The sequence below is a fragment of the Saccopteryx leptura genome, chromosome 3, assembly GCF_036850995.1.
Source record: "Saccopteryx leptura isolate mSacLep1 chromosome 3, mSacLep1_pri_phased_curated, whole genome shotgun sequence".
NCBI classification, from domain to species: Eukaryota; Metazoa; Chordata; class Mammalia; order Chiroptera; family Emballonuridae; genus Saccopteryx; species Saccopteryx leptura.
Window position 1 is genome coordinate 344,984,733 of NC_089505.1, and position 24,018 is coordinate 345,008,750.

Sequence of the window (24,018 nt, forward strand, 5' to 3'; positions counted from 1 at the left end):
TATAGTCTAATATGTAAACTGTTACTAAATTTTATACTTTTAGTGTGAAATCACTATGCTTTGGTATAGATTTTCAAAACATCTGTGACTAAGAAATTTATACAGACCACTTCATAAATAGTGACTAGCTTATATTTAAAAGTTAAGTCTGCATTTTCACGCTAGCTTTTCCTAGAGCACCGTTGCTCTTTCCCCTCTAACCCCATAAAACATTTCCATTCTTCAGCATTTCCTCTTGAATTGTTTATATACTGCTATTAATATTCTACATTTATCCGTTCCAATAAGTATTTCTTTGATACAATGTGAACAAGGTCCCTACCCTCTTGGAGAATTTGTTCTAAAACCTCTGGTGGGATAAGAGAGCTTGTAATGGCTAGGGCAAGCAATGCTATTGTTTTTTTTTCTTCCAAGCTTTACTGAGGTATACTTGACAAATAGGCTCATAATATATTTAAAGTATACAATGTGATAATTTGATACATTTATACATTGTGAAAGGATTCTCTCATTAACACCTCCATCACTTCACATATTACCTTTGTTTTGTTTTGTTTCTTTCCCCTGGAGGGCAGGGGTAAAATCATTTAAGTTTTTCTCTCTTAGCAAATTTCAATTATTCAATACAGTGTTATCAACTATAGTCACCATGTTCTACATTAGATCTTCAGGCCTTGTACATCTGACAACTGAAAGCTTGTACCTTTTTACCAGCCTCTCCCTATTTCCCCAGCTCCAGCCCTTGGCAACCACTTTTCTACCCTGTTCTTATGAGTTTGATGTGGTTTTTTTTTTTTAATCCCACACGTAAGTAATACGGTGCAGTATTTGTCTCTCCCTTGTCTGGCTTATTTCACTTATCATAACGCCATCCAGCTTCATCCATGTTGTTGCAAATATCAAAGTCTCAGTGGCTTAAACATAAAAAGTCTGTTTCTTGCTTACACAGGATCCAGGCAGACAGCAGTGGGACTTCCACAGGGTCATTCAGGCACACACGCTCACCTGGAGGTCCTGTTGTCCCCAGGGCCTCACAAACAGGGGCTAGGTCCTCTGACCCAAGCTGACTGACTCAGGAAGAGAGCAGCGCTTCCAGCGGAGGCTCACTGGGGCCAAGTCTGAAGGCAGTGAATACCGCAGACTTTCCACTACAAAAGTCAGGCCCGTGGCCACACCTAGCTCCGAGAGAGGCTAGGAAACAGTCCAGCTACATGACCAAGAGGCAAAAGAAATGGGTTGTGATGAACATAGTGACCTCTGCCACAGGAACAAAGAGAAAATTCCAGCATGTTCAAGAAATAAACAGTTGCTCTGACAGACCAAGGTTGGGACTAGAATGACCTGAAAAAGGCTCCTGTGGTACAAAATGCAAAAAGTCGCTCACTCACAGGTTGAGGCAAAGAGGTAGATGCCATCGCTGCCCCAGCCCTTTCCTCACCCTGCCCCAGACCATTTAACTGCAGAAAATGAAGGAAGAGAACTCTGCTGCCCTAGATACAGAGCAAGCAGCAAATGCAAAGGTCCTGAGGCAGCAACAAGTTTAGTGCTTGAGAAACAGAAAGAGGTCAATAGGAAATAAACAGTGACCAGGTCACACAGAATCTTCCAGACTGAGCAAGGAGCATGGGCTTGATTTCAGGTCTAAAGGAAGTCCAATATAGCACTGAAGTAGTGACATCAAATGCTCCAACTTCTGTTTTATAAACAACTGCTCTGGTTGTGGAGAATGGGTCACAGGACGATCAGCTGGAAGGCTACCAAGGCGGTTCAGGAGGGAAATGGTGAGAACCTGTTCTGCAAAATGGCAACAGACTGAGAAGGGTCACTCAAGATATATGGAGAGGCGGTACAGAAATAACAAGCACTGCTGAGAAAACAAGGAATAAAGGGTTGAGCAACTAAGTGGATATTAATGTTACCTGGAGCCAGGAAAAGTGGGAGAGAATGTTTTGTCTCTCTACTTAAATAGTGAGCTTCTTGGGGACAAGGGAGATGCTTGTAGTCATAACAAAAATAATTCAACCAGATTTTTTAATATATATATTCAGTATATATATTTTAATATATATACATCATTTTTAATATCTATATATATATATATATTCAAAGGCTCAAGACAATACACACACCATCTCTCATCTACAGAATAAATCAGTATAATATTCTCAAGGAAAATGGGCAAAAAGATCAAAAGTCTTACCTTTCCTTCTTGGTGGCTGAGACCATGGCTGAGTCAAAATGCCTAGACTGAAATTCTAGCTCTTGCTAGTTCTGTGACCTCTGGCAAATGCTTTACTCTCTCCTGTGCCCTAAGCTTCATCTATAAAAGGAGAGGAGAACTAGAGCCCAACTCACAAGGTTATTTGGGGATTAAACAACATCATACATAGCCTGAAGAACTATGCTTGGCACATAGTAATGTACTGATTAAGTGTAATAATTGTGATATCAGTGCTGCCAATGACTCCTAAGGAAAAAGATACACAAGGATGTTCATAGGAGCTTTAGCAATAATACTAAAATTAATACCGAGATGTGTAACTGTCCAACAACAAGGAAATGGATTGATAATTACATGGTTAACAATAACTTATGATCTGGGCATTATAAATATCATTAACATAGTTAAGACTATGTGCTTATGATATATTGTTTTTGTTTTGTTTTGTTGTTTTTGTTTTTTGGGGTTTTTTTGTATTTTTCTGAAGTTGGAAACGGGGAGGCAGTCAGACAGACTCCCACATGCACCCGACCAGATCCACCTGGCACGCCCACCAGGGGGCGATGCTTTGCCCATCCAGGGTGTTGCTCTGTTGTGACCAGAGCCAGTATCGCACCGGAGGCAGAAGCCATGGAGCCATCCCCAGCGCCCAGGCCATCTTTGCTCCAATGGAGCCTTGGCTGCGGGAGGGGAAGAGAGAGACAGAGAGGGAGGAAAGGGGGAGGGGTGGAGAAGCAGATGGGCACTCCTCCTGTGTGCCCTGGCCAGGAATCAAACCCGGGACTTCCGCACGCCAGGCCCACGCTCTACCACTGAGCCAACCAGCCAGGGCTTGATATATTGTTTTAAATTCATGTTTATGTAGAAGAAAAGGAAACCTCTGGAAAGATAAAAACGAAAATGTCAAGTGGTTATCACTGAGTGGAAAGATGATCGCTAGTTTTGTTTTCTTCACTGTGTTCTGATTGCCAAATTTCCAACAATGAATAATTTTGGTTTATAGTCATTTAAAAAACAACTCCTCAGCTAGAGGCTTTTTTTAACCAACTACTTCTATAAACATGATGTAAAGTCTTTAGCACCTGCTTCCAAGACAAAACACCTGAATGTCTCAATGATATGGGTGTTTATTACCAAATAATTTTCAAAATCAAATGAAAGAAAAATGGAGTATGAAGGACATGAACTACTAGCCCCTAATGGATGTAGCTCATCTGGTTTCTTAAATATTGAAGGGAAAAATTAATTCTCCAGAACCTTCCATTGGGAAAAGAAGCTATGTGCATTCCCAGCTCTGTCTCCCTGGCTTACACTCTAACCAGTTTCTTCTGTTCAATACTTTTTGCTCAAAAATACTGGGAAGGCATTTTACTCATAAATGTTGTATTTCTCTAAGAAAAGGTTTGTTGGACTCATATATTAAATATGTTTATATTCAAAATTTCTAATATGCTCTTCAATTTAATCTTCTCTATGGACATGTGTGTAAATTAAATGTTTAATTTCATGAAATAATGGAATTATTAAATGCATATATTATGGTATCTTTCAATGGATAATACAAAAACTACACTGATAGTAGCTTTATAAGTAGCAATAAGCTAAATTTTTAAATGAATAAAGGAAAGATTTCTGTAATTGAAAGAGCTAGTTACAGCTAAAAAGTAGGAGAAATGCTAATTTTTTTATATATATATAATTTTACCATCATCTGACCTGTGGTGGTACAATGGCTAAAGCTTCAATCTGGAATGGTGAGGTAGCTAGTTCGAAACCCTGGCCTTGCCCGATCAAAGCACGTACAAAAAGCAATTACTACAAGTTGATGCTTCCCATTCCCCCCACCCACCTTTCTCTCTCTATCCTCTAATATCAACTTACCCACTAAAAACATATATTATCTAGAGTCTAGACCCTTCCTTCATACGCCTGCAAGTTAAAGATTGTTGTGCAATAAAACGAACCACCAGTGTGTTTGGAGAGCACATTCTCAGTGGCCAGCTGCCATTCAGGTCAAGCTGTGGGGAACTGTAATCCTTCTCAGGTGACGTTGCTTGTACTCTACAACATCCAGTTGATCTCCTCAAATATTTTCCTTCCTTTCCTCTCTAAGCCTTCCAGAGAGTGTTTCAGTAGCACAAAGTACTGTTTTTCTACCCAATGAGCCTCAGATTACACCGGACTGAAGCTACTGTATGTTCACTCAGTAGCTTCTCTGAAAGCTGTTAACAGAAAACATTATCAGAAGATGTCTAATAGAAATCAGGTTTTCAGAAGGTTTGCATTTCATTCTGGTTAGCAGAAGCCAAAAAGATTTTTTGGATGTCATCCTCCCACTACTGTTTCAGTAAGCAGGAACTCACTGTTGGAAGACTTCGCCTCCTCCATCTGACAGGCTATGGTTTGACACAAATCAAAGCATTTATTCACTTGTAGTGAAGTTGATCCTCTGGCCAACCGGACACAGATCAACTTCATATTCTAAAACTGGCAATTAAAGGGGACGAATTAAGTGCACTGCCTAGTTTTCCTATAATAACTATGTTTCATAGTAACAAAACTTCTATGGCTGAAATGAGTTTTAATACAATTTCAGCTAATAAATATAAAAGGAATAAAATTAGGGGAAAAAATCACTAGTTTGCAAATCCTAATGAAAACTGACGATTCCGAAAAAGATCATCAACAAAAGAAACCATTAGGTAGAAGGTTAACAGGAACCTTCAAGTGGAAGGATCAAGCTGTTACCACATACACCCCCTGGTTAATCTTAGCATCACTAAGAATGGCAATGGGTGGGGTGCTTCCTGGTGTAAAATGAAGCACACAGCCCCACCTGTGAGGTGTTCCAGCCCAAAAAGCTGAGCCCGAATCTAATTTAATCTTCAGGGAGAGTTTCTAGTTTACAGAAAATACAAAGGTCATATTAAAAAGAAAAAGAAAAAAAAAGACAATGACCTCCTTGAGGAAGCAAATGGAAAACCCCAGAATTGCCACGACCAGCACAGGGATGTGAAGACCTGAGTGGGTGCGACGGGGGATGAAGGCAAACACAGAGACATAGCTCAAGTGTGGGCCAGGTGGGACACTGTGCTCTGATGGAGACACAATGACCCCAAGCCTGTTTTTAAGCTGGCGATTTCTCAGGGCTTCAAACCTGGGTCCTTTGTTATCCCAGTCCGACACTCTATCCATTGTCACCACTGGCCCTGCTTTTGGCGTCAGTGCCATGAATAGCCTTCAGGTTGTTTCAGTGAGCGCCTTGCCCTGCCAGGTCACTCAAGGCTGAGGCAGGCCCTTCCTCTGCTCTCAGATGCACGTGGGCTGGGCTCATTCAGACGCAGAGGCTCCCTACACAGAATGTTTGACATTCTGCAGAAAACTGACTGGGTTGTTTTCAGTAAGTCAATGGCCCGGGAAGACGGGTGGGAAAGGCCTGCTTCTGAATCAAAGGATCTTGAAGGGCGCATCAACCAAGTGCCAGGAGTGCCTGCTACATGAAGACTGATTCACACTTCCCAGCTGTGTGAAGACATTTTTGAGGCAATTGATAAAGTTTGAGTATATACTGATTAAGATGTGTTACCAAGGAATCATCATATTTGCAAGAAATACATTCAGAAATAAATCAGGTAAAAGCACCTGGGATTTGCTTTATAACAAAACAATACAACGTAGAAGAGAAGATAAAGGACAAATGAGGCCCATGCTGCAAAGTCTCAATAGTTGATCAATCTGGGGGATGGATGTAGAGAAGTCACCATACTATTCCTCTCTGCTTTTTTGTATGTTTGACACTTTTCACATTTAAAATGTGAGAACATTTAAAAAGAATGTTCTTACTAGCCCTTTATAGATAGCACACAAGTATGACTAGATCAAGCTCCTAGGCAATGCCAATAGTATATGATATTCAAAATCAGAGAAAGCTAATGTAAGACAACTCTGACACCAGAAGCAATGTGCAGGAGACAGTATTACCATCGCAGTGATGTCCCATAAAGGGTGCTGACAGCCATGGGAGAACACTAAGTTTCAACAGGAAACAGACCACTCAGCTTCAGCTGAACAAGAAGCCCTGTTGATTCGTGGTTTTAATTAAAGTGGTAATAAACATACTCCAGTGATTCTTCGGATTCACACAATGTCGTAGAACTTTGGGAACACAGAATAGCTTGAAGTCTTCTTCGTCCAATCCCTACTCACTTATAAACCATATCCAAAGCATCCCCACCCACAGAGCCACTGTGTACACAAGCCCAGGGGGCAGCATTAGCGCCATACTTTGCATCCAGTACAGTCTGTGTGGCTCTATGCAATGGTCCTTCTAATTATTTTACTTCTATTACCTTCACTACTACTTCTTTCACTACTTCTCCTAATTATTATTATAGTATAATAAATAATAAAAATAATAATACTTATTCACAGGGTTGCTGTGAAAATAAAATGAGAATTTAAAGAAACTACAGGGTCTAATGCAGGTTGGGACTTGCTAGGGTTGTACCATGTTCCCTGAAAATACATACTCAAGTCCAAACCTCTAGCCCCCGGGAAGGTGACCTTATTTGAAAATAAGCCCTTTGCAAATGTAATCAAGTTAGCATGAAGTCATTACAGTGGGCCTTAACTGAATCTAACCGGTATCATGATAAGGAAAGAGACCAACACAAAGAGAAGATAGCAAATGAAAATGAAGGCAGAGATTAGAGTTAGGCTGCCATATGCTAAGGACACCTGGGGCCACCAAAGCTGGAAGAGACAAGGAAAGACCCTCCACTCCAGTCTCAGAGGGAACATAGACCTGCCGACACCTTGATTTTGGACTTTCAGCCTCCAGAACTGTGAGAAAATTAACTTGTGCTTTCAGCCACCCAGCGTGTGGTAGTTTCTTACAGCAGCCTTAGGAAACCAACCCAACATTAGCACGTGTGCTGCGTATGCAATCTGAAAGTAATGACACCTGGAACAGAACACTAGTGTGGGCTGGGGATCTTCCTATGCCTCATTCTTGAGTCATGGTAAATACTTCTCTTAACGCTCCAATTTCTTTTTGCCACAACATCACATCGTAACCCTCAGGATGTGTCAAAAATCAGTGAAAATCCCTCGTCTCAAACATCCTATTCTTCCAAAATTGGTTCCTTTTTTTTTTTTCATTTTTTAAATGAGAGGAGGGGAGACAGACAGACTCCTGCATGCACCCCAACCGGGATTCACAGGGCAACCCCTGTCTAGGACTGATGCTTAAATCACTGAGCTATTTTTAGCACCTGAGGCTGACACACTCAGACCAAACAAGCTATCCTCAGCACCTGGGGCTGATACTCAAACCAATCAAGCCACTGGCTATAGGAGAAGAGGAGGGAGAGAAGGGGGAAAGGGTGAGAGAGAGAAGCAGATGGTCACTTCTCTGTGTGTCCTGATCAAACTGGCCAGGGCCCATAATTGGTTCCTTGATCCTAAGGGCTAAACTTTGCATTTTTCATTTATAAATTCATCCTGTTGTTCCCAGCCATCAAGATCTTTTTGTCACCAGTCAAACAATATTTTAAATGTCCTGTTCAACTTCATAATATGCAAAAGTGTGGTTGGCAGGCCATCTGTCTTCAACCAAATCATTAAGAAAATAGTGTTCCAAACAAGGTTGAAGAGAGAGTCCTTCACTGCACCAGAAGCTAACCTCAAAATTGACATCAGTCCATTACTCACCCCTCTCTGACAAACGTAACTCAAGTAAATAGCATGCAGTAATATACCTGCATTTCTCTACCTTGTCAAAACAGGTTTTTCATGAGTGCTAGGTATTATTATTAACGGATTTTTATAAAACGCTTCTTTATCTTCTAGCCTTGTAACCCCTTTTAAAAAGTAAAATATTTGTTTGACATAACCCGTGGTGTTTATTGCACTGAAATCTCAGGCTTTATTACAATGAAACATTCTAGAATTTGACATCATGATCATGGAAGAATTTTTAAAGGCTTCTTTTCTTCATAAAATTTCAGATTAAGCATCAATATCTATAAATATTACTTATTACTGAAGTTTAAAATAACGACTCTCAGGCATGATATAGAATCCAAGCAATTTTGTTTAGTTTTTTTTTATTGAGGAAGGCAAGACTCATATAATTTGAGACTGAATAGTTGTCAACAAGAATTGCTATTTAAATACCTATGAGATGCCAGATGTATTACAGATGTGCTCACTGTGGCTCTTACAGTGTGAATGGTCATTAGAGGTCCCTCTACGTTCAATAGTCACTGGCTTTACAAATTTCTTAGTTGATATCCTCTCCTGTGGGCAAAGACAATTTCCAAAGGTTCAGGGCATCAAGAACAGGTCTATTCCATTAATGGCTAGTTTCCTAAACATAAACTCTAATTTTCTATGAGCTTCCTTCATTTTGCCTTAATTCCAAAAGGTAGAATAAATCATATCCTTTTCCTATATGACAGGACTCTAGTCTGAAAAGGAATGACCTTGCTGCTTCTCTTTCTTCCCCCTTCAAGGTCCAAGCCTGCACCATTTCTTCAAATCTTTCTCTGGAATTCAACACGAAGATGACTACTTGAAGCTTGCCAAAGCCTTTAGAACGGTTATTATTCACTTGAGCCACTTTCAAATCAAAATCATATTGAGATCACCCATAGTGGCTACAAATAACTATTTTTACTTCTGCATAAGGGAACAAATTACTGCAACAAATTCATAATTTGGGGCAATCCGTTTTCAAGGGACAATTTCCAAACCCTAGATCAATTTTCAGGATAGTATTATTTAAAGGAAGGACAAAGAACTACTTCATAATTGACAGCATTCAGTCAAGAATCACACCAGCCACTGACTGCATGACTTATTGGCCACCCAGAGTGGTATGACTGGCTTCCCTAACTCTAGAACAAACTAACCTCAACCCACTAATGGTGCTTCTGGGAACCACCACTGTCCACTATCAAACAACATTTGGTTTTTCTAATTACTTAGTCTCTTGACCCTAACAAAGTTTCTCCACTACACTAAGTTGGTGGAAGGAGGGTGACCACAAAGTATCTTTCACCAATAGAAGGAATGCTATAGATAGACCTGATTTCCCTCAAAGCATTAAACAGATGTCCAGATCTTTGGATAAATAAAAAAAAAATGTTTAAGCTAGTTTGCTCATTCCAATCATACAACCTACAGCTGTTTTGCTACTTCCTTATAAATACTTAGAGGAGCCTAGAACTAGCACCCAAGGGTCCCTTAAAATTCCTCTATAAGCCTGACCCTTAAACACACACATACTTTTCTTTCCAAACAAAGTGAACCTCTAAAATATCAAGAAGCAATGTGTCAAATTAGCATTAATTTTCACAAAGTAATCTCCCACCTACAAGAACCACCCAGAGGACATGATGAGTTAAAGACCAGAACTGCCTTAATTTAATTCATATTTAAGGATGGTCACCTGGGAGCCCCAGTACAGCCCTTCCTGATCCTCTAGGCTGCCAAGTTTTCTCATTCAGTGGAGAGTCTTCAAAGACCAATTATGACAGTGGGAGAGCTGAGAAAACAAACACCACAAATACCACAGTTACCCACCCAAAGGTCTATATTTATGGGGGTGATGGACATAGGATATGTCACATGGTCATAGGAACACTAACCCAACTATGATTCAACCACACTGAAACCTGGTCTTGAAAATAAAGCAGTATGATACACTACAGATGCAAGTTAAAGATGATATGGGCAGATCCCCCAATACTAAAAACCAGCTTTGACAAGAAGAGGCATTCAAAAACAGCATACACAGGACCAGAGAATTTTTAAATGTCAGATTTATTACATGAGTGGGGAGAAAACCTTTTTAAAAAAAAAAATATTGCCTGACCAGGCGGTGGCACAGTGGATTGAGCGTCTGACTGGGATGCAGAGGACCCAGGTTCGAGACCCCGAGGTCACCAGCTTGAGTGCAGGCTCATTTGGTTTGAGCAAAAGTTCACCAGCTTGGACCCAAGGTCGCTGGCTCAAGCAAGGGGTTACTCGGTCTGCTGAAGGCCCACGGTCAAGGCACACATATGAGAAAGCAATCAATGAACAACTAAGGAGTCGCAATGAAAAACTAATGATTGATGCTTCTCATCTCTCTCCATTCCTGTCTATCCCTAGCTATCCCTCTCTCTGACTCTCGCTGTCTCTGTAAAAAAAAATTTTTTTTAATTAAACTCTGGATTTTTTAAAATAAAGTCAGACAATTTTCCCCATTCTCAAAAAGCTAAACAGTGATTTGTGGAAAAAAATATTTTTCCATAAAGATTAAAGAATTTGGCAAACAATTGGGAAGTAGGAATTTGAAATTGTTGGGCAACTCCAAATTTTATCAGTTGCTTAATTTTTTAGGCATGCATTTTATGGGGGAAAAAAATCTTTTTTAAAAAAAACTAATGTTTTCTAATTGGCTACAGAAGCTGGACTCCATCTCCAAGTTAATGCAATTTCTAGCTTTACTATCTGCCTTCCAGATATTAAAACTGAGAGATTGGTCAAATTTGCCTTCTGATGAGAGAGTCTTATTAAAAAAAGATTAGGGACCAACACCTGAAATGCACAGTCAGACTGAAAGCTCTCTTTACTGGTTTATTTTCTTTCACTGTCAGTGAGGATATCAAGATGATGGTGACATCATTCTTACCAGAGAAAGCAGAGCAGATTTGCCACCTGGACCTACAGGGCAAAGCAAAGTAAGCACAGATCCTACAGAGCTCCAGAGAACAAAGCACAAGGAAAAGAATGCAGAGTGCGCCCTCTATCGGTCTGAGCATTTCAACTGCGGAGCGGCTGCGTGGCAAGCCGCCTCGAGCAACAGGTAAGAGGCAAGGCCCTCACTACCGAAAAAACTCACTGGGCTGACCCAGCAGTTTGGACCTAGTGGAAGCCCACTTGGCCAGAACTGAATAGTGCTCAGCCTGGTTCTGAGCAGTCTATGAACTGGCATTGTGAAACACACAAGTCACACCAATGCCAGCACCATATGGCATCAGCTGGAAGGTTGCAACAGAGATTTCTAAAACTCTATATTATAATTTTGTTAATGAGATATAAATTAGACCATATGAGAAGTTTTAACAGACCCCTTATTCTGTCTATTTATTTTGTACTTTTATAAACTTTTTAGGGAAATGGAGAGTTTAACAACTATTGTCTTTGAGGAAGGAGTATTAGCCAAGGAAGTATTTACTAAAATAAATCTCAGGATAGTGCTTTCAATGTGTCCTTAGATTGCGAAGTATACACATGGCAAATGGCTAGAAAACCACACTCAGAAAATAAATTTAGAGAACTTCTGTGTCAACATGAAGCAGCCATTGGCCGTCATGCAAATTAAGGTTACCTCCTATTTCTTTAAAACCAATGCTTCTTAACCTGTTGAAGGAATGAAACGAACCATGGGCCACTTTGATAATTCAGTAAAAGTTCTAGATCCTTTCTCTATTCCCCTACCCCCCTAAAGAAAACAGCAGAAAGGGTTTTACTTCTAATTTCAGGAGACACAAAACCCTGCCTGCACCTCTGGACCCCAAGTTAGGAAAGCTTCCTCGCAAGAGCTGTGCTGAGCAAACCTAACCTTGTTTTATAAGGGCACTGAATATCCTCAAGCAGGTGATGAAAATGGAAAGGTTTTAAGTAAATTGCAAAGGCTCTCCCAAAACAACTACATAGGGGGGAAAGATACCTATAATTAGTTTCTCTATGCTAGAGTAAATAATAATAAATATTTAGCTCTGGCCAGCTGACTCAGTGGTTGAGTGTAGGCCCGGCATGTGGAAGTCTCTGGTTCGATTCCCAGCCAGGGCACAAAGGAGAAGCACCCATCTGCTTCTCCACCTCTCCCCTCCTTCTTTCTCTCTCTCTCTCTCTTCCCCTCCCACAGCCAAGGCTCTATTGGAGCAAAGTTGGCCCGGGTACTGAGGATGGCTCCATGGCCTCTGCCTCAGGTGCTAGAATGGCTCCAGTTGCAACAGAGCATCGCCCCCTAGTGGGCATGTCGGCTGCATCCAGTTAGGCACATGAGGGAGTCTGTCTCTCTGCCTCCCCGTTTCTCACTTCAGAAAAATACAGAAAACAAAACATAAGTGAAATATTTAATAGCTTTCTTCTAATCTTGATTGGTTATTTTCATCATATTCTGATGGTTAAAATAAACATGGGTATGTTTACATAAAATACTATCTAGATAGATAGATAGATAGATATATAAATATATATATACACACACACAACCTGCATGAGCATGCATCCACAGACACACACACATTTTGCTCTGGCTACTGGAATACCAGAATAAAAGAGGTTCCTTGAATTTATATAAAAAATAATTTTTAAAAAAATTTAGCGATATTGATATGCAAATTTTACCAGATCATACTTATGGTCATACACCTCAATTACACCACCCTCCCAGCCTTCAGTTACTAAATATCAGTTATTTTATTAGTATAATTGTAAATTGTACTTAGTTCCAAGGCTGAATAAAAAAGTCTGGACCAAAGAACTTTTGAATGGATACAAAGGTGATTTCTTTCCTTTTTTTTTTTAAAAGATTTTATTTATTCATTTTAGAGAGGGGAGAGAGAGAAAGAGAGAGAGAAGGTGGAGGTGCAGGAAGCATCAACTCCCATATGTGCCTTAACCAGGCAAGTCCAGGGTTTCGAACCAGTGACCTCAGTGTTTCCAGGTCGACACTTTATCTATTGCACCACCACAGGTCAGGCTCTTTCCTTTTTTAAAAAAATAATATTTGTGTTGAAACTGTGCAAGAAAACCCCCAAAATTTAGGAAGATAGAATTCTAGTTCTACGTCTCTTCAAATTAACTGTTCATTTTTAAAATTATTAATTTCAGTAAGCAGCTCATCTTTCTTATACATCTCAGTTCTTTCAAAGCATAATTAAATGTCAGTGCTCTCCTGGAAGGCGCAACACAGAAAACTATGTAGTCTACTCACACCTACAGAAGAACGTGTTCTAAAATACACATGCACACACTTACACACACACAACTGTGCCTTTCACAGATATCTCTACATAGCTAATTTCTACTAAATTCATAAACATAAAAATACAGATTGAACCTGACCAGGAGGTGATACAGTGGATAGAGAATACACCCGGGATGCTGAGGACTCAAAACCTGAAGGTTGCTGGCTTGAGCATGGGGTTGCTGGCTTAAGTATAGGATCATAGACAGGACCTCATGCTCGCTGGCTTGAGCCCGAGGTCTCTAGCTTGAGCAAGGAGTCATTGGCTCAGCTGAGGCCCCCCGGTCAAGGCACATATGAGAAAGCAATCAATGAACAACTAAGGAACTGCAACAAAGAATTGATGCTTCTCATCTCTCTCCCCTCCTCTCTCTCTCTCTCTCTCTCTCTCTCTCTCTCTCAGAAAAATGCAGATTAAATATTTTTCTGCACTAATTTATCTGGTATTAATATGATTGCCTTTTAAGAAGATAAATACCTCTTTTATTTTCCCCTAATATTTATAAGGGCAAAATATTTGGGGACTACAAAAAATCTCTTATTGATTCTTTCTCCAACAGAAGTGTTTTTAAAATATAGGTTACCCCCACAGAGTTTACCCTACCTTGCCCCAAACGCACCTGTCATTCGAGATACTTTATCATTCAAATAATAAACATGTAGATAAAAGACTACATAACAGAAGCTGTAGGCATGCATCTATAGGAGCTGAGTGGGGCTGTGCAGGGTAGGGCATTGGGGACACCACTTATTCACAGGGATGTCAGGAGTGGGAGCGACTCAACGGCATGTAACACACATATGGATACACAAAAAGGCACTAATACTATGAAATTCTAAAGGTTATGAGGAGAGACTTCAAAATAAAGACTGGGCTGGGATGCTTTTATACCTCAGTGGATTTTTGTTATTGTCTTTAACCTCTAAAGAAGAATACTAAACTATGAGTTTATCCTATTATCTAACCACTCACTCAAAGTGCAACTATGTGCAAAGACATTCAATTTAAAAAAAAAAATGTTTTCATTAAGTCACCAAAATTACTTTAAGGGCAAACAACAAAATCTCACTGTCAATGACTTTTTGTTCAGCCACAATGTGTGGAGAAACCCCTCTTTAGGCCTGGTTTGGGGAGTATTAAAATGGATATGCCAAATATTTTACCATACAGGATCTTAAAATACAGCAATAATAAGACATATTAATAATAATAAGACAATAAGGAAAAATAACCAGGATAAAAGCAAAAATAAGAATTCTTTCAGAGTAGCAATAAAGCTAAGAAAAAACTGAGGGAATAATTAATTTTGACTTCAGAAAAATGGCAGAATATTCCAGAAAGGCTTCATGAGGCAGTGACATTTTAGGTGTGGACTACCACCTCTTCATCAACATGAGAACACATGGTGCGGTCGCAAATGAAGTAATTGGGTATAGCTTATGCATACAGTGCTTTCAGAGGTGGTAGGCAGCGAGAAACACCTGTGGTCAGATGGTGGGGAACCCCTGAATACAGGGCAAAAAGGCTGGCCTCTCCTGTGCAGTCAATATGGAGGCCTGGGAAGTTTGGGTTTATCAGCAGAGAAGGAACATGATCAGATCTGCGCGTGAGAAAATGTCAATGTGGCAGCATTGTCAAGAATGGAGTGAGGAAGAAGTGGATTCTGGGAGGTGAGAACTCAGTGAGGGTCGGAGCTAGAAAATAAGAACACAGGCAGAGAGACGTATTTGGGAGAGGGTATTCAAGAGGAAATGAGTTGTCAAGGTTGAGTGTGCATGACATGGGATATCTATACATTTATGAAGATGCAGAGAATATCAGTCCATGTGACAGTAGCTGGGAAGTCAGAGGTTAATATATTCTGAAGCTCAAAGAAAATCATTCATTAAAAAAAAAAAAAAAAAGTTGGAGCTTGAGTTGAAGGACTCTACATGGAAAGAACAGCTCAGCGTATGGGGCTGGGTAAAATTCCAAGGGCGAAAATAAAGAAATACTAGCCTATGCCTATTCCGAATGAGGGGACCTATGGAGAGAAGCGGGCAGAATGGGGGACGCAAAACAACAGAGTGGAGTCGCCAGCCAAGGAAAGAGACCCCCTTTCTCTTTTATCTCCTGAGCAGGGAGTAACGGATGCTGGACCGATGCCGATGGAGTTAGCGGGAGGTGAGTTTGGGGTATGGATGACCATAAAGACAACACTTTCAGTAAAATGATGGAGGCAGAAGCCAGACTGACAGATCGAAATGTGAATGAAAGAGAATTATTAAGTAAGGGAAGGAGGGGGAGGCGCCTCGTGGGAAGAGACTGGAAAACATGGGAAAGAAGAAAATTAAGAATTTTAGGACTGGGGACAGCAACATGCTTGAAAAGCAGGTGACTGATAAAGAAAGGTCCTAGAGGAAGGAAGAAGAGGGTTGGCCTTGGAAAAACTGGAAATGTCCTGTCTTTCCTTCCTCGTTGCCTCTCCTCTTCTTCCTGCCCCTGCCCCGTCCAGTCCTGTCTGTCATCCTGAGAGAAAGACGGAAAGAAAACAAGAACTGAGAAAGATCAGTGAAAATCCTTTTAGTTTCAAAAACCCAATCCCTTATAGTCGTATCATCCCCACCCCCTCTTCTCGACACACACCCCACACCTAAAAATTCACACATATCTACATGCATGTATAGCTACATTCCCTATCACATATATAGTTCCATCTGTAACATGTGTACTTTAGTATTAATTAGCACCCTCCATCTCTAATCCAGCTAAAACAATGAAAACTTATAAATATGGATATGGATCACTGTATTGACCTAGGGTCAGTCCTTGACTGCTGCAGATCATAGGAAAAAATAATGAACATCGTGAGAGTCTGGGGAAAATATAGGAAGTTTACAACTTCATCTTCACCCCAGAGCTTACCACCTCCTTTCAGCAGAGTGGTTATCAAGTGATGTATCAAATGATGTTTATCATCTATTTCCTGGCCTCAGGAAAGAAAAGAGTACTTATTTCCAGGAAGGAAAAAAGGATTAAAAGGCAGTCGGTTGGAAGGAAAGAAGTAAAAAGTAGACTAGACAAACCATAAACCGTCCAGTTAGTCTCTGACTAAATCAAGAGGTAGTTTTGCATCAAGGAGTTAGACGTGTCACTTCCAACTTGTGATTTCAGCAAATATTGGATTCTACCCAAGCTGGGTTTTAAGAGCAGCTAAAGAAAGCCAGGATTAAATGGAGGGCTGGGGGAGTGTCACCTAGTCTGAATCACTTCCAAATTCCAGTAGCTAAGTAAGATGTTGGTTGGGGGACAGCAACTTTCTGACCTGTGTACACTGGTAAAATACTGGCCAGAAAAGGTCAAAATTATGCTGGAAGAAAAAGCAGCCCATTAACAAAAGAGAACAAAATAAAAGAAAGAACATGTTTATGTTGCAAAATTAAACATCGCATCAGCTTTTCTGAAATACTCTGGAACTTAAAGAAAGTAAGCATACAAAATGTATTTTGAAGCTTTTACATTTAAGTGCAGGTTAATATGTTCCATGTGCCATTTTGTATTTTGAAAGAATACTGTGAGGAATAAGCGTCATTCAAAGTACTCATAAAACCAAATATCTTCAAATCTCATTCAAGTTTTAAAGATACAAATTAATTTAGCCCTATAAAGTTTAAGAGAAAAAGTTCTTTTGTTTTTTGTTTTGGAGTTTTGTTTTTTTTTACCAACCTCAATTGCCAGAAACACACCACACTGTTTGTGATAAATACTTCAGTTTCACAGAAGAAGCCAAATCTAATCTCAGGAAAATGAGATGTTCCACACTTCAGTAAGAAGACTACAGAAGGAAGCACTTGTCACACCATGTCCCCCCTACCATCAGACCACCAGAAACACCAATTATAGGTTTGGGGGCATGGCTACTTCTAAAAGTTTTATCAAGAAATTTTCAGAAAGCCCTGATTAAAATGTGACTGAGAATATAAATAGAATGAAAGAGATGTTTTTAGAAAAAATAAGTCACTATGTACCAAGCTCAAGAAACCCCAGGTGACTATAATAAAGTTGTGATTTGTCTATCCACTCTTTAGTAAATCAGCCTAAAATGTGGCTTACAACCATTCCAAAAAAATAAAATAAAATGAATCAAGTATCCCAGTTTACCATACAAATAAGTCATGAGAGGTCCCAAGGCAGATCCAGGCAGTAGGGTTAACAGTAGCTACTAATGACTATGCATGAAATGGGAGGTGGGTTAGGGGACCAATGAATTACGATGGTTAATATGTAGATAACATAAGAGTTGTCAATCAGCTTTTCAAAATGCTGACATGTGTCTCTCCTCAACAAGATATTCCTTCTCAGTATTGCGTTTGTGCCTAATTAACTTTAAAAAGTATTGTTGCCAGACTCTATCAGTGTTTATCAAATGCACTTTTTTATGAATTTGTTTCTAACTAAGGGGAAGAAAGGTTAGTCGGTGTCGCTTATGAGGGTCTGCCCCCATACAAAGGTCTGTCCAAAAGTAGGAAGGTCAGCATTCTATTCTCTAAATCCTCTAGCTCTATTTTGAAATAAAACACAGAGTTAAATGATATATTTGGTCTCTACTCCAGACTGGATGCAATGATTTTAACTGACTAAATTATCTGATCTCTGCCAAGAATTTTATTTCATTAAGAAAATGATATTATAGCGCATCTGAGATCATAAAGCAGACTAAACATAATGCCAAAGAAGTTCTGAGAATGCTCCACAGTGAAGGTTTGATTATTTGCAGATGGAATATGAAAAAAAAAAATAAAAAAGTATCAGATCCCAGGCATTAACCTAACCAATCCTGGTATCGCTGCTGCCTACATCATAGCACAAAGCCAAGAATAGAACTGATCTTCTGAGCCATGACACCTTTTTTTTTTTTAAGGTACTAATCACTTTTCTTCCTGGAAAGTAATATTTAACTGCCGCTATCAAAAACAAAGGGAAAAGGGGGGAAATGTTTGTACCACAATAGGCTCTAGAATGTCAACTGTCACTGCTGACATGACTTGGCTAGTAGTCAAGCATTCACCAAGGAACTAATTCAAATCAATCTCCTTTGGGAAAGCCAATTGTTTGGTATGCGCAACAATTGATGTAGGATCAATCAGTGGACATGAGATCAATTAAAACCAGCTTAAGCTTGTGAAGAGGAACAATTCACACAACCTGAGTTAGATCTCTATTCATTTCAATACTCTCACAATGCAATTCTTAAGCTTCCTTGCAAAGCAGAATAGCTACTATCACCCTACACTGCCTGGCCAGCCCTTTAAGTAGTTCCACTTTTAATTAAAAACACAGTACACCCTTTGTTGGCACAGATAGTGTGGTCACTTTTAAGGACCGCAGTTATTTTAGCCAGAAACTTGGGATTTGGGAGGGGACATCTGTTAAGAAAGGGGGGGAGGGTAACACTGATAGAATTTTTTTTTTCTTTACAACTTTACCAATTCACATGTCCTTGAAGGCATTTGAATTTTATTAAATTGAAAAGTTGATTTAGCAAAAGTTACTATTGCACGCTTTAGAACTGGCTTCTAAATGTGAGCACAGAGGGGATGAAGAGAGTATGAGATTTTGCTAAAGCAGCTTTGAAATAAATAGGTTTGCCTCAGATACCTAAGAAGGCATAGGCAGAGCGTTAGAGATGGCACCAGGGAGAAAAGCATGCAGTATCGCTTCTGGCCGCAGGAGTGCTGTAATGTCATTCTCAACCAGACAGCATCTCCACATTAAGTTCTGCTGAAACATTATGCTTGATTCTCCCCTGCTTAACCACAACCGGACAGGCAGAAAGACATCCCTGAATTAAACAGTCTGCTAACAAGAACTTGGCAATGGGTTTTTGATATATTGCTCAAACTCTAAGCACTTGAGTTTTTTCAACCAACTAGACTGCAGCTTCTGCTTATAAGAGGAGGAAAAGCCTCTTTAAACACTGTTGACCACAGTGTAATCAAAAATTGCCAACTCAACCAAATAATACCTCGAAAGAAAACACTGGGGTGGAGGAAGGAACCAGTTGGGAGGAGTAGAGAGGAGGGAGACAGAAAGGGACGTTTCCAAGACTAATATCAATATCAAACTTTTGTGGCCTCTAGGAGAAATTTCTCCCTAGTATTTTTATGCAAAATAATTTCTGAAAATAAGCATTTTTCCAAATGTCAGACATGAGAGAGAAAGAGAGCGAGAGAGAAAGGGGTGGGGTGGGGGGGGAATATCCTTACAAACCACAGACCTGCAGTGTCAATTGAACAGAGGCTGCTGAAGTTGCTCACCACCTTCATTTATCTCGTTACCTCGAGCTCTGCCCTTGGGCAGGCCAAATTCCAGCCCTGTGGGGAGGTAAGAACAGCTCCACGACTTCCTAAAAAACTGAAAAATTAGGGCGCGAAGAGCTCTCTCCAAAATCTGGATGCAGGGCTGGAGGTTTCATAAAACGAGTTATAAACAAATCACATCACAGGTCGAGTGAGAAGTTTATAGCCCAGAAAACTCAAGATCTGTTCACCTCAACACAAACGCTAACTGCGCAAATGCCCAAATTGCTAGATAGTTCTGAGGGGCTGCTGTGCACCTTCCCTGAGTGGGTAATGCAAGGTGTAAAGGAGGTGGCGCGGGGGGTTGTTTAAATCCCGCAGAAGACTTAATTGTGTTTAGCGGCTCTTCCCGAAAAACGTAGTTGGATTAGCTACAGCCACAGCAGGGCTCAGAGTCAGAACTTGGCGCACGAAATCTGCAGGAAAGGTTGCTCTCTGAAACCTTTCTGGAGGCTTCCACTCGCCTTTTCCGCAGCGCACACAAGTGATGGAAAGGGAGGGAGCGGTTAAAAAGCCTCAAGTGAATTTCATTGCGAACAGAAACGTCTCACAGAAATAGCTGCTTTGCTGAGGGAAGTAAATGGAGAGGACAAAGTCCGGCCTGTCCCCAAAGCATCACTCTGCAGGCGAGCGCTCCCCAGAGAAGCTGCTCCGGAGTTACTGCTCAATGCAGAAAGTTCAGTGACTCATCTAGTCGCAGGTTCCAGAAAAAGAGATCAATGATGCCCCTTTCCTGGAAATGCGGGTTCTCCGTCTCAGCTTGGTACTCCTCCGAGACGCTCTCCCGCGCCCTCTCGGTTACACACGCGCGCACAGGCTGCTAGCAGGGCCGGGTTCAAAGCGCTCTGGGCTCACGGTTTGGGGCGCACGTGCGTGGGGAAGGTAGATGCCGATTAGCTAAAGGGGTGACGGCCAAAAAAATAAAAAGAAAGACAAAGAAAACAGAACAAGAAAACTGAGTGCCAGGTGATGTAAGAAATGAGACTGAAAGAAGAATTCAGAGTGGAAGGGCGGCAGCGAACGAGGGCGCGGACCACACCACTTAGCCCCAGGCGCCCATCGAACGCCGGGCTCACCCGGCTCTCCGCGCGTCTCGCTCCGGTTCGCCGCACCTTCTGAGGACAGCAAAGACAGAGCTATCTGCAGGGTTCCGCGCCCGGAAAGTGGGGAGCGAGTGCGGGCTGGCGGGCACTGTCCTGCCCCCTCTGAGCCAGGGAGTGAGTGAGCGCCGCGACCAGCCCCCCGCGTCACGCACCTCCGGCGGAGTAGGACCCACCTCGCTTACTGCGTCTCCATCGGTTGCCTTGGCAGTGGCTGTAATCCATACAGTTCAGGATGATGAGGGCAAAGGAGAAGAGGCGAAACTGCATCTGGGCGGTCGGGCGGGGGAGAGCAGCCTCTCAAAGTCAGGGAACTGGAGGGCTCATCCGAGGAGCCGGCGCTGACCGCTGCTGGGAAGACGCAGGGGGAAAGTCGCCCGTAGCCGGGGGCCTGCACTGGTCAGTTACGCGCGGTCAGCATCTCCCCGCCTTGAACCTGAGAGACCAGAAGGAGAAACAGGATCGGTGCGAGTTGGAGAGAGCCCCGGGGAGGCAGCTGCCTCTCCGTGCGTCCCCACTTATGAAGGGGAGGGTGTGGGGGAGCGAACTCATGCCTGGCAGAAGCCACGGCTCTGCCTAACCCCGAGAGCTCAGCTGTCGGCGACCTGGAGAGGGAGGTGATTACAATCGGTGAACTAGCAACCTTCGCGGTGCTGCCAGTTCCGACCCGGGGGAAAGGGCGTGTGCGGCGCTGCAGGGAAAGGAGAGAGCTCCAGAGGCACCCAGGGCGCGGAGTGCAAGGAGCGCTCTTCCGCCCGTTGGTCCCAAGGTGGGACACCCCAGCGCCGCGGTCGCGGCGGTCGCCAGCCGTGAGCACTTACGTCTCCGCCGGTGCGGCGAGCCTAGGCGCGGCGCTCCATCCCGGGTCCCGGAATCCAGGCGCCTCGCCAGCACGTGGGCTCGGGGAAAGTTTGCCGAGCGCCGCCAGGAGCGCCTGGCAACTCCGGATTCCGGCAGCCACCGCGGGTTCGAAGTGCCTGGAGGGTCCTCTGGGCTGGCGGCGCCTGGCAGGAGCGCGGTGGATGCTGCGTCCCCGCCGGTAACTGGGATCCTCTGGCGAGGGGCACGCCCGCTCTCACTCTCTGCGTCCCTGTCCAGTTGGGCGGTTTCCCGAGCTCTCTCCGCAGCTACTTCACAGCTAAGCTGAGGGAGACAAAACGCTCACGGGAGGCCGAGGGGATGAGGCGAGCGCACTTTCCGACGGAGATGCAGCAGGGCTGAGGCTCGGGATGCTTCTATAAGTAGGTGGTGCTGTGGTCCACGGCATCTCGGTCAAAGCTGCCTCGGAGTTCCTGGGTCCTAAAGCCAGAAACTCTCGGTTTCCCTGAGGTCCTAAAGAGCACTCACAGAATCCTGCTAGCCTAACCCCAAGCGCGTCCTCTCCGGGCTTTCCTGGAGTGGGTGCCTAAACTGAAACGTGGCCGGGATGGGACGCCCCCTGACCGTGCGAGGCCCGGGAGCCCAGCTGACTTCACCCCTAAGGAGTCCTCTCGTGCGCTCTGGGGTCGCTTCCAACTTCAGCGCCAGTCTTCCTACAGGAGGATCTGACTGACTGATGGCTTCTCCGGGACCCAGACCTCCCTCCCCGACCTCCCGGACCGGGCCGCTGCTTCTGACAAGCGGAGTTTAAACTTGAACCTCATCCCGAAACTTGTCACACCCGGGCCACTTTTTAATTTACGCCTTAGCTTTGTTTTACAGGAAGAGCTGTTAGCACAGCTGAAATTAAAATGCGCCCTCAGTAAGGATATTTCCAATAGCTTTTGCTTATCCCCACAAGTGATATTTCTTAACTTAGTTTCTCCTCCAGAAAACTTAGAAAAACCTGTGATCCCTTGCTTGCAATACTCAAGAAACTGAGACCTTGCTTCTTTACAGAAAAGTTCACTTCCCTTGAAGTATTTCTCATTCATAATCCTTCTCCTTACCCCCACCCTCAAAGTCTCCTAGGTTTGGGGGATACTCTAACAAAGTGTTACATTAAATACACTTGATGTTACCTACTTACATCCAAGAGAAGTCTGCTGTCCTGCACTGTAAGAACACACTGTAAGAACACACTAAAAGAATGAGTGTGTTTACTCCTTAGGCAAAAGATAAGAATTTATACTGCTAACCATAGAAGTACAAATGTTTGTAGATATGACTAACCACAGACACTATGTTATTACGGTAGCATTTTCTTTCCTATGTTTCAGTTTCAGAAGATGTTCAGAAATTGGTGACTTGAGACAATCATCCAGTAACAATAAGAATATTAGAATAGCCATGTGTATTAATGATTGCATTATTGCCTATTCATAACTATTTTTTACCAATCTCACTATTACACAGTGATATTTATGTGCTAACAATTTCAGAGTTGTTCCCTTTATGCATGCCTGAAAATCAATTAAAGCTAAGTTGAGGTCACTGGTCCCATTTCCTAGATAAGAAAAATCAGCCCTGAGACGCCCACAGGGCACAGAGTTGACAAAACATATTGTAGAAACAGTGGATGTTTCTCTGCCTTCAGAGTCTGATTTTTATCACAGAAGTTGGAAGCCATTGAAAACATTTCAGCTTAGGGAATCAGGGGCCCAAGCATGATGACTTGAATTTCCAGTGAATATCCTTCCATCATCATAAACACTACTTCCCCCAACTCTCACACATGCCCTTCTAAAGGAGTGAAATCTATGGGAGAATATTCTCTAGATAAGCCCTCTGTCTTTTCATACAGCTTTAATACCCATTCAATATCAGTGGTTATCAGTGTCTTTAAAAAATATTTAAAAGTAAAAATAAACACAAGACCAAGTAGTTCTAGCTCTATCATTAACCAAGCTGGGTCACTTTGGGCATTTCTCTGGATCTCAGCTCCTTGACAATATTTTTAGGAAATTAGACCAAAATCTCTTTTACCTCTAGTATGTTCTGGTTGACAATCAGTTTTCTATTTCTATCAAGAAGTTTGCACCTCGCCTGTGGTGGCTCAGTGGACAAAGCAGCAACCTGGAATGCTGAGGTCGTGGGTTCGAAACCCTAAGCTTGGCCAGTTAAGTCATATACGACAAACAAGCAATGAACAACTTAAGTAAAATAAAGCAATTATCAGTTGATACTTCTCATTTCCCACCACTTTCTCTCTGTAAAATCAATAAATATAATCTTTAAAAAAAAATCTGTGTCTGTGTCCAAGGAAGGCCATGTTAAACCCCTTTTAAAAAAATAAGAAGTTTGCTATGGAGTCTAACCAGTGTGAGGACAAACTCATCACTGATGGATTTTCAATGAGGAAAAATGTGTTAGCTACTGTCCTCCTTAAATTAAATTTACAAACCACTTTCAAC

General features: G+C 42.0%; 1 protein-coding gene across 1 annotated transcript in view; it reads right to left on the bottom strand.

Annotated features, from left to right (window-relative positions):
* RSPO2 (R-spondin 2) overlaps positions 1–21,869 on the bottom strand; it is a 177,345-nt gene extending 155,476 nt beyond the window's left edge. The window contains exons 1-2 of the mRNA XM_066372489.1: positions 21,508–21,869; positions 20,863–21,122 (exon numbers count right to left, since the gene is read on the bottom strand). Coding sequence (XP_066228586.1) covers positions 20,863–20,956 — 94 coding nt within the window. The 5' untranslated portion in view covers positions 20,957–21,122; positions 21,508–21,869. The remainder of the gene's footprint in view (positions 1–20,862; positions 21,123–21,507) is intronic.
* Between the last annotated feature and the right edge of the window lie 2,149 nt (positions 21,870–24,018).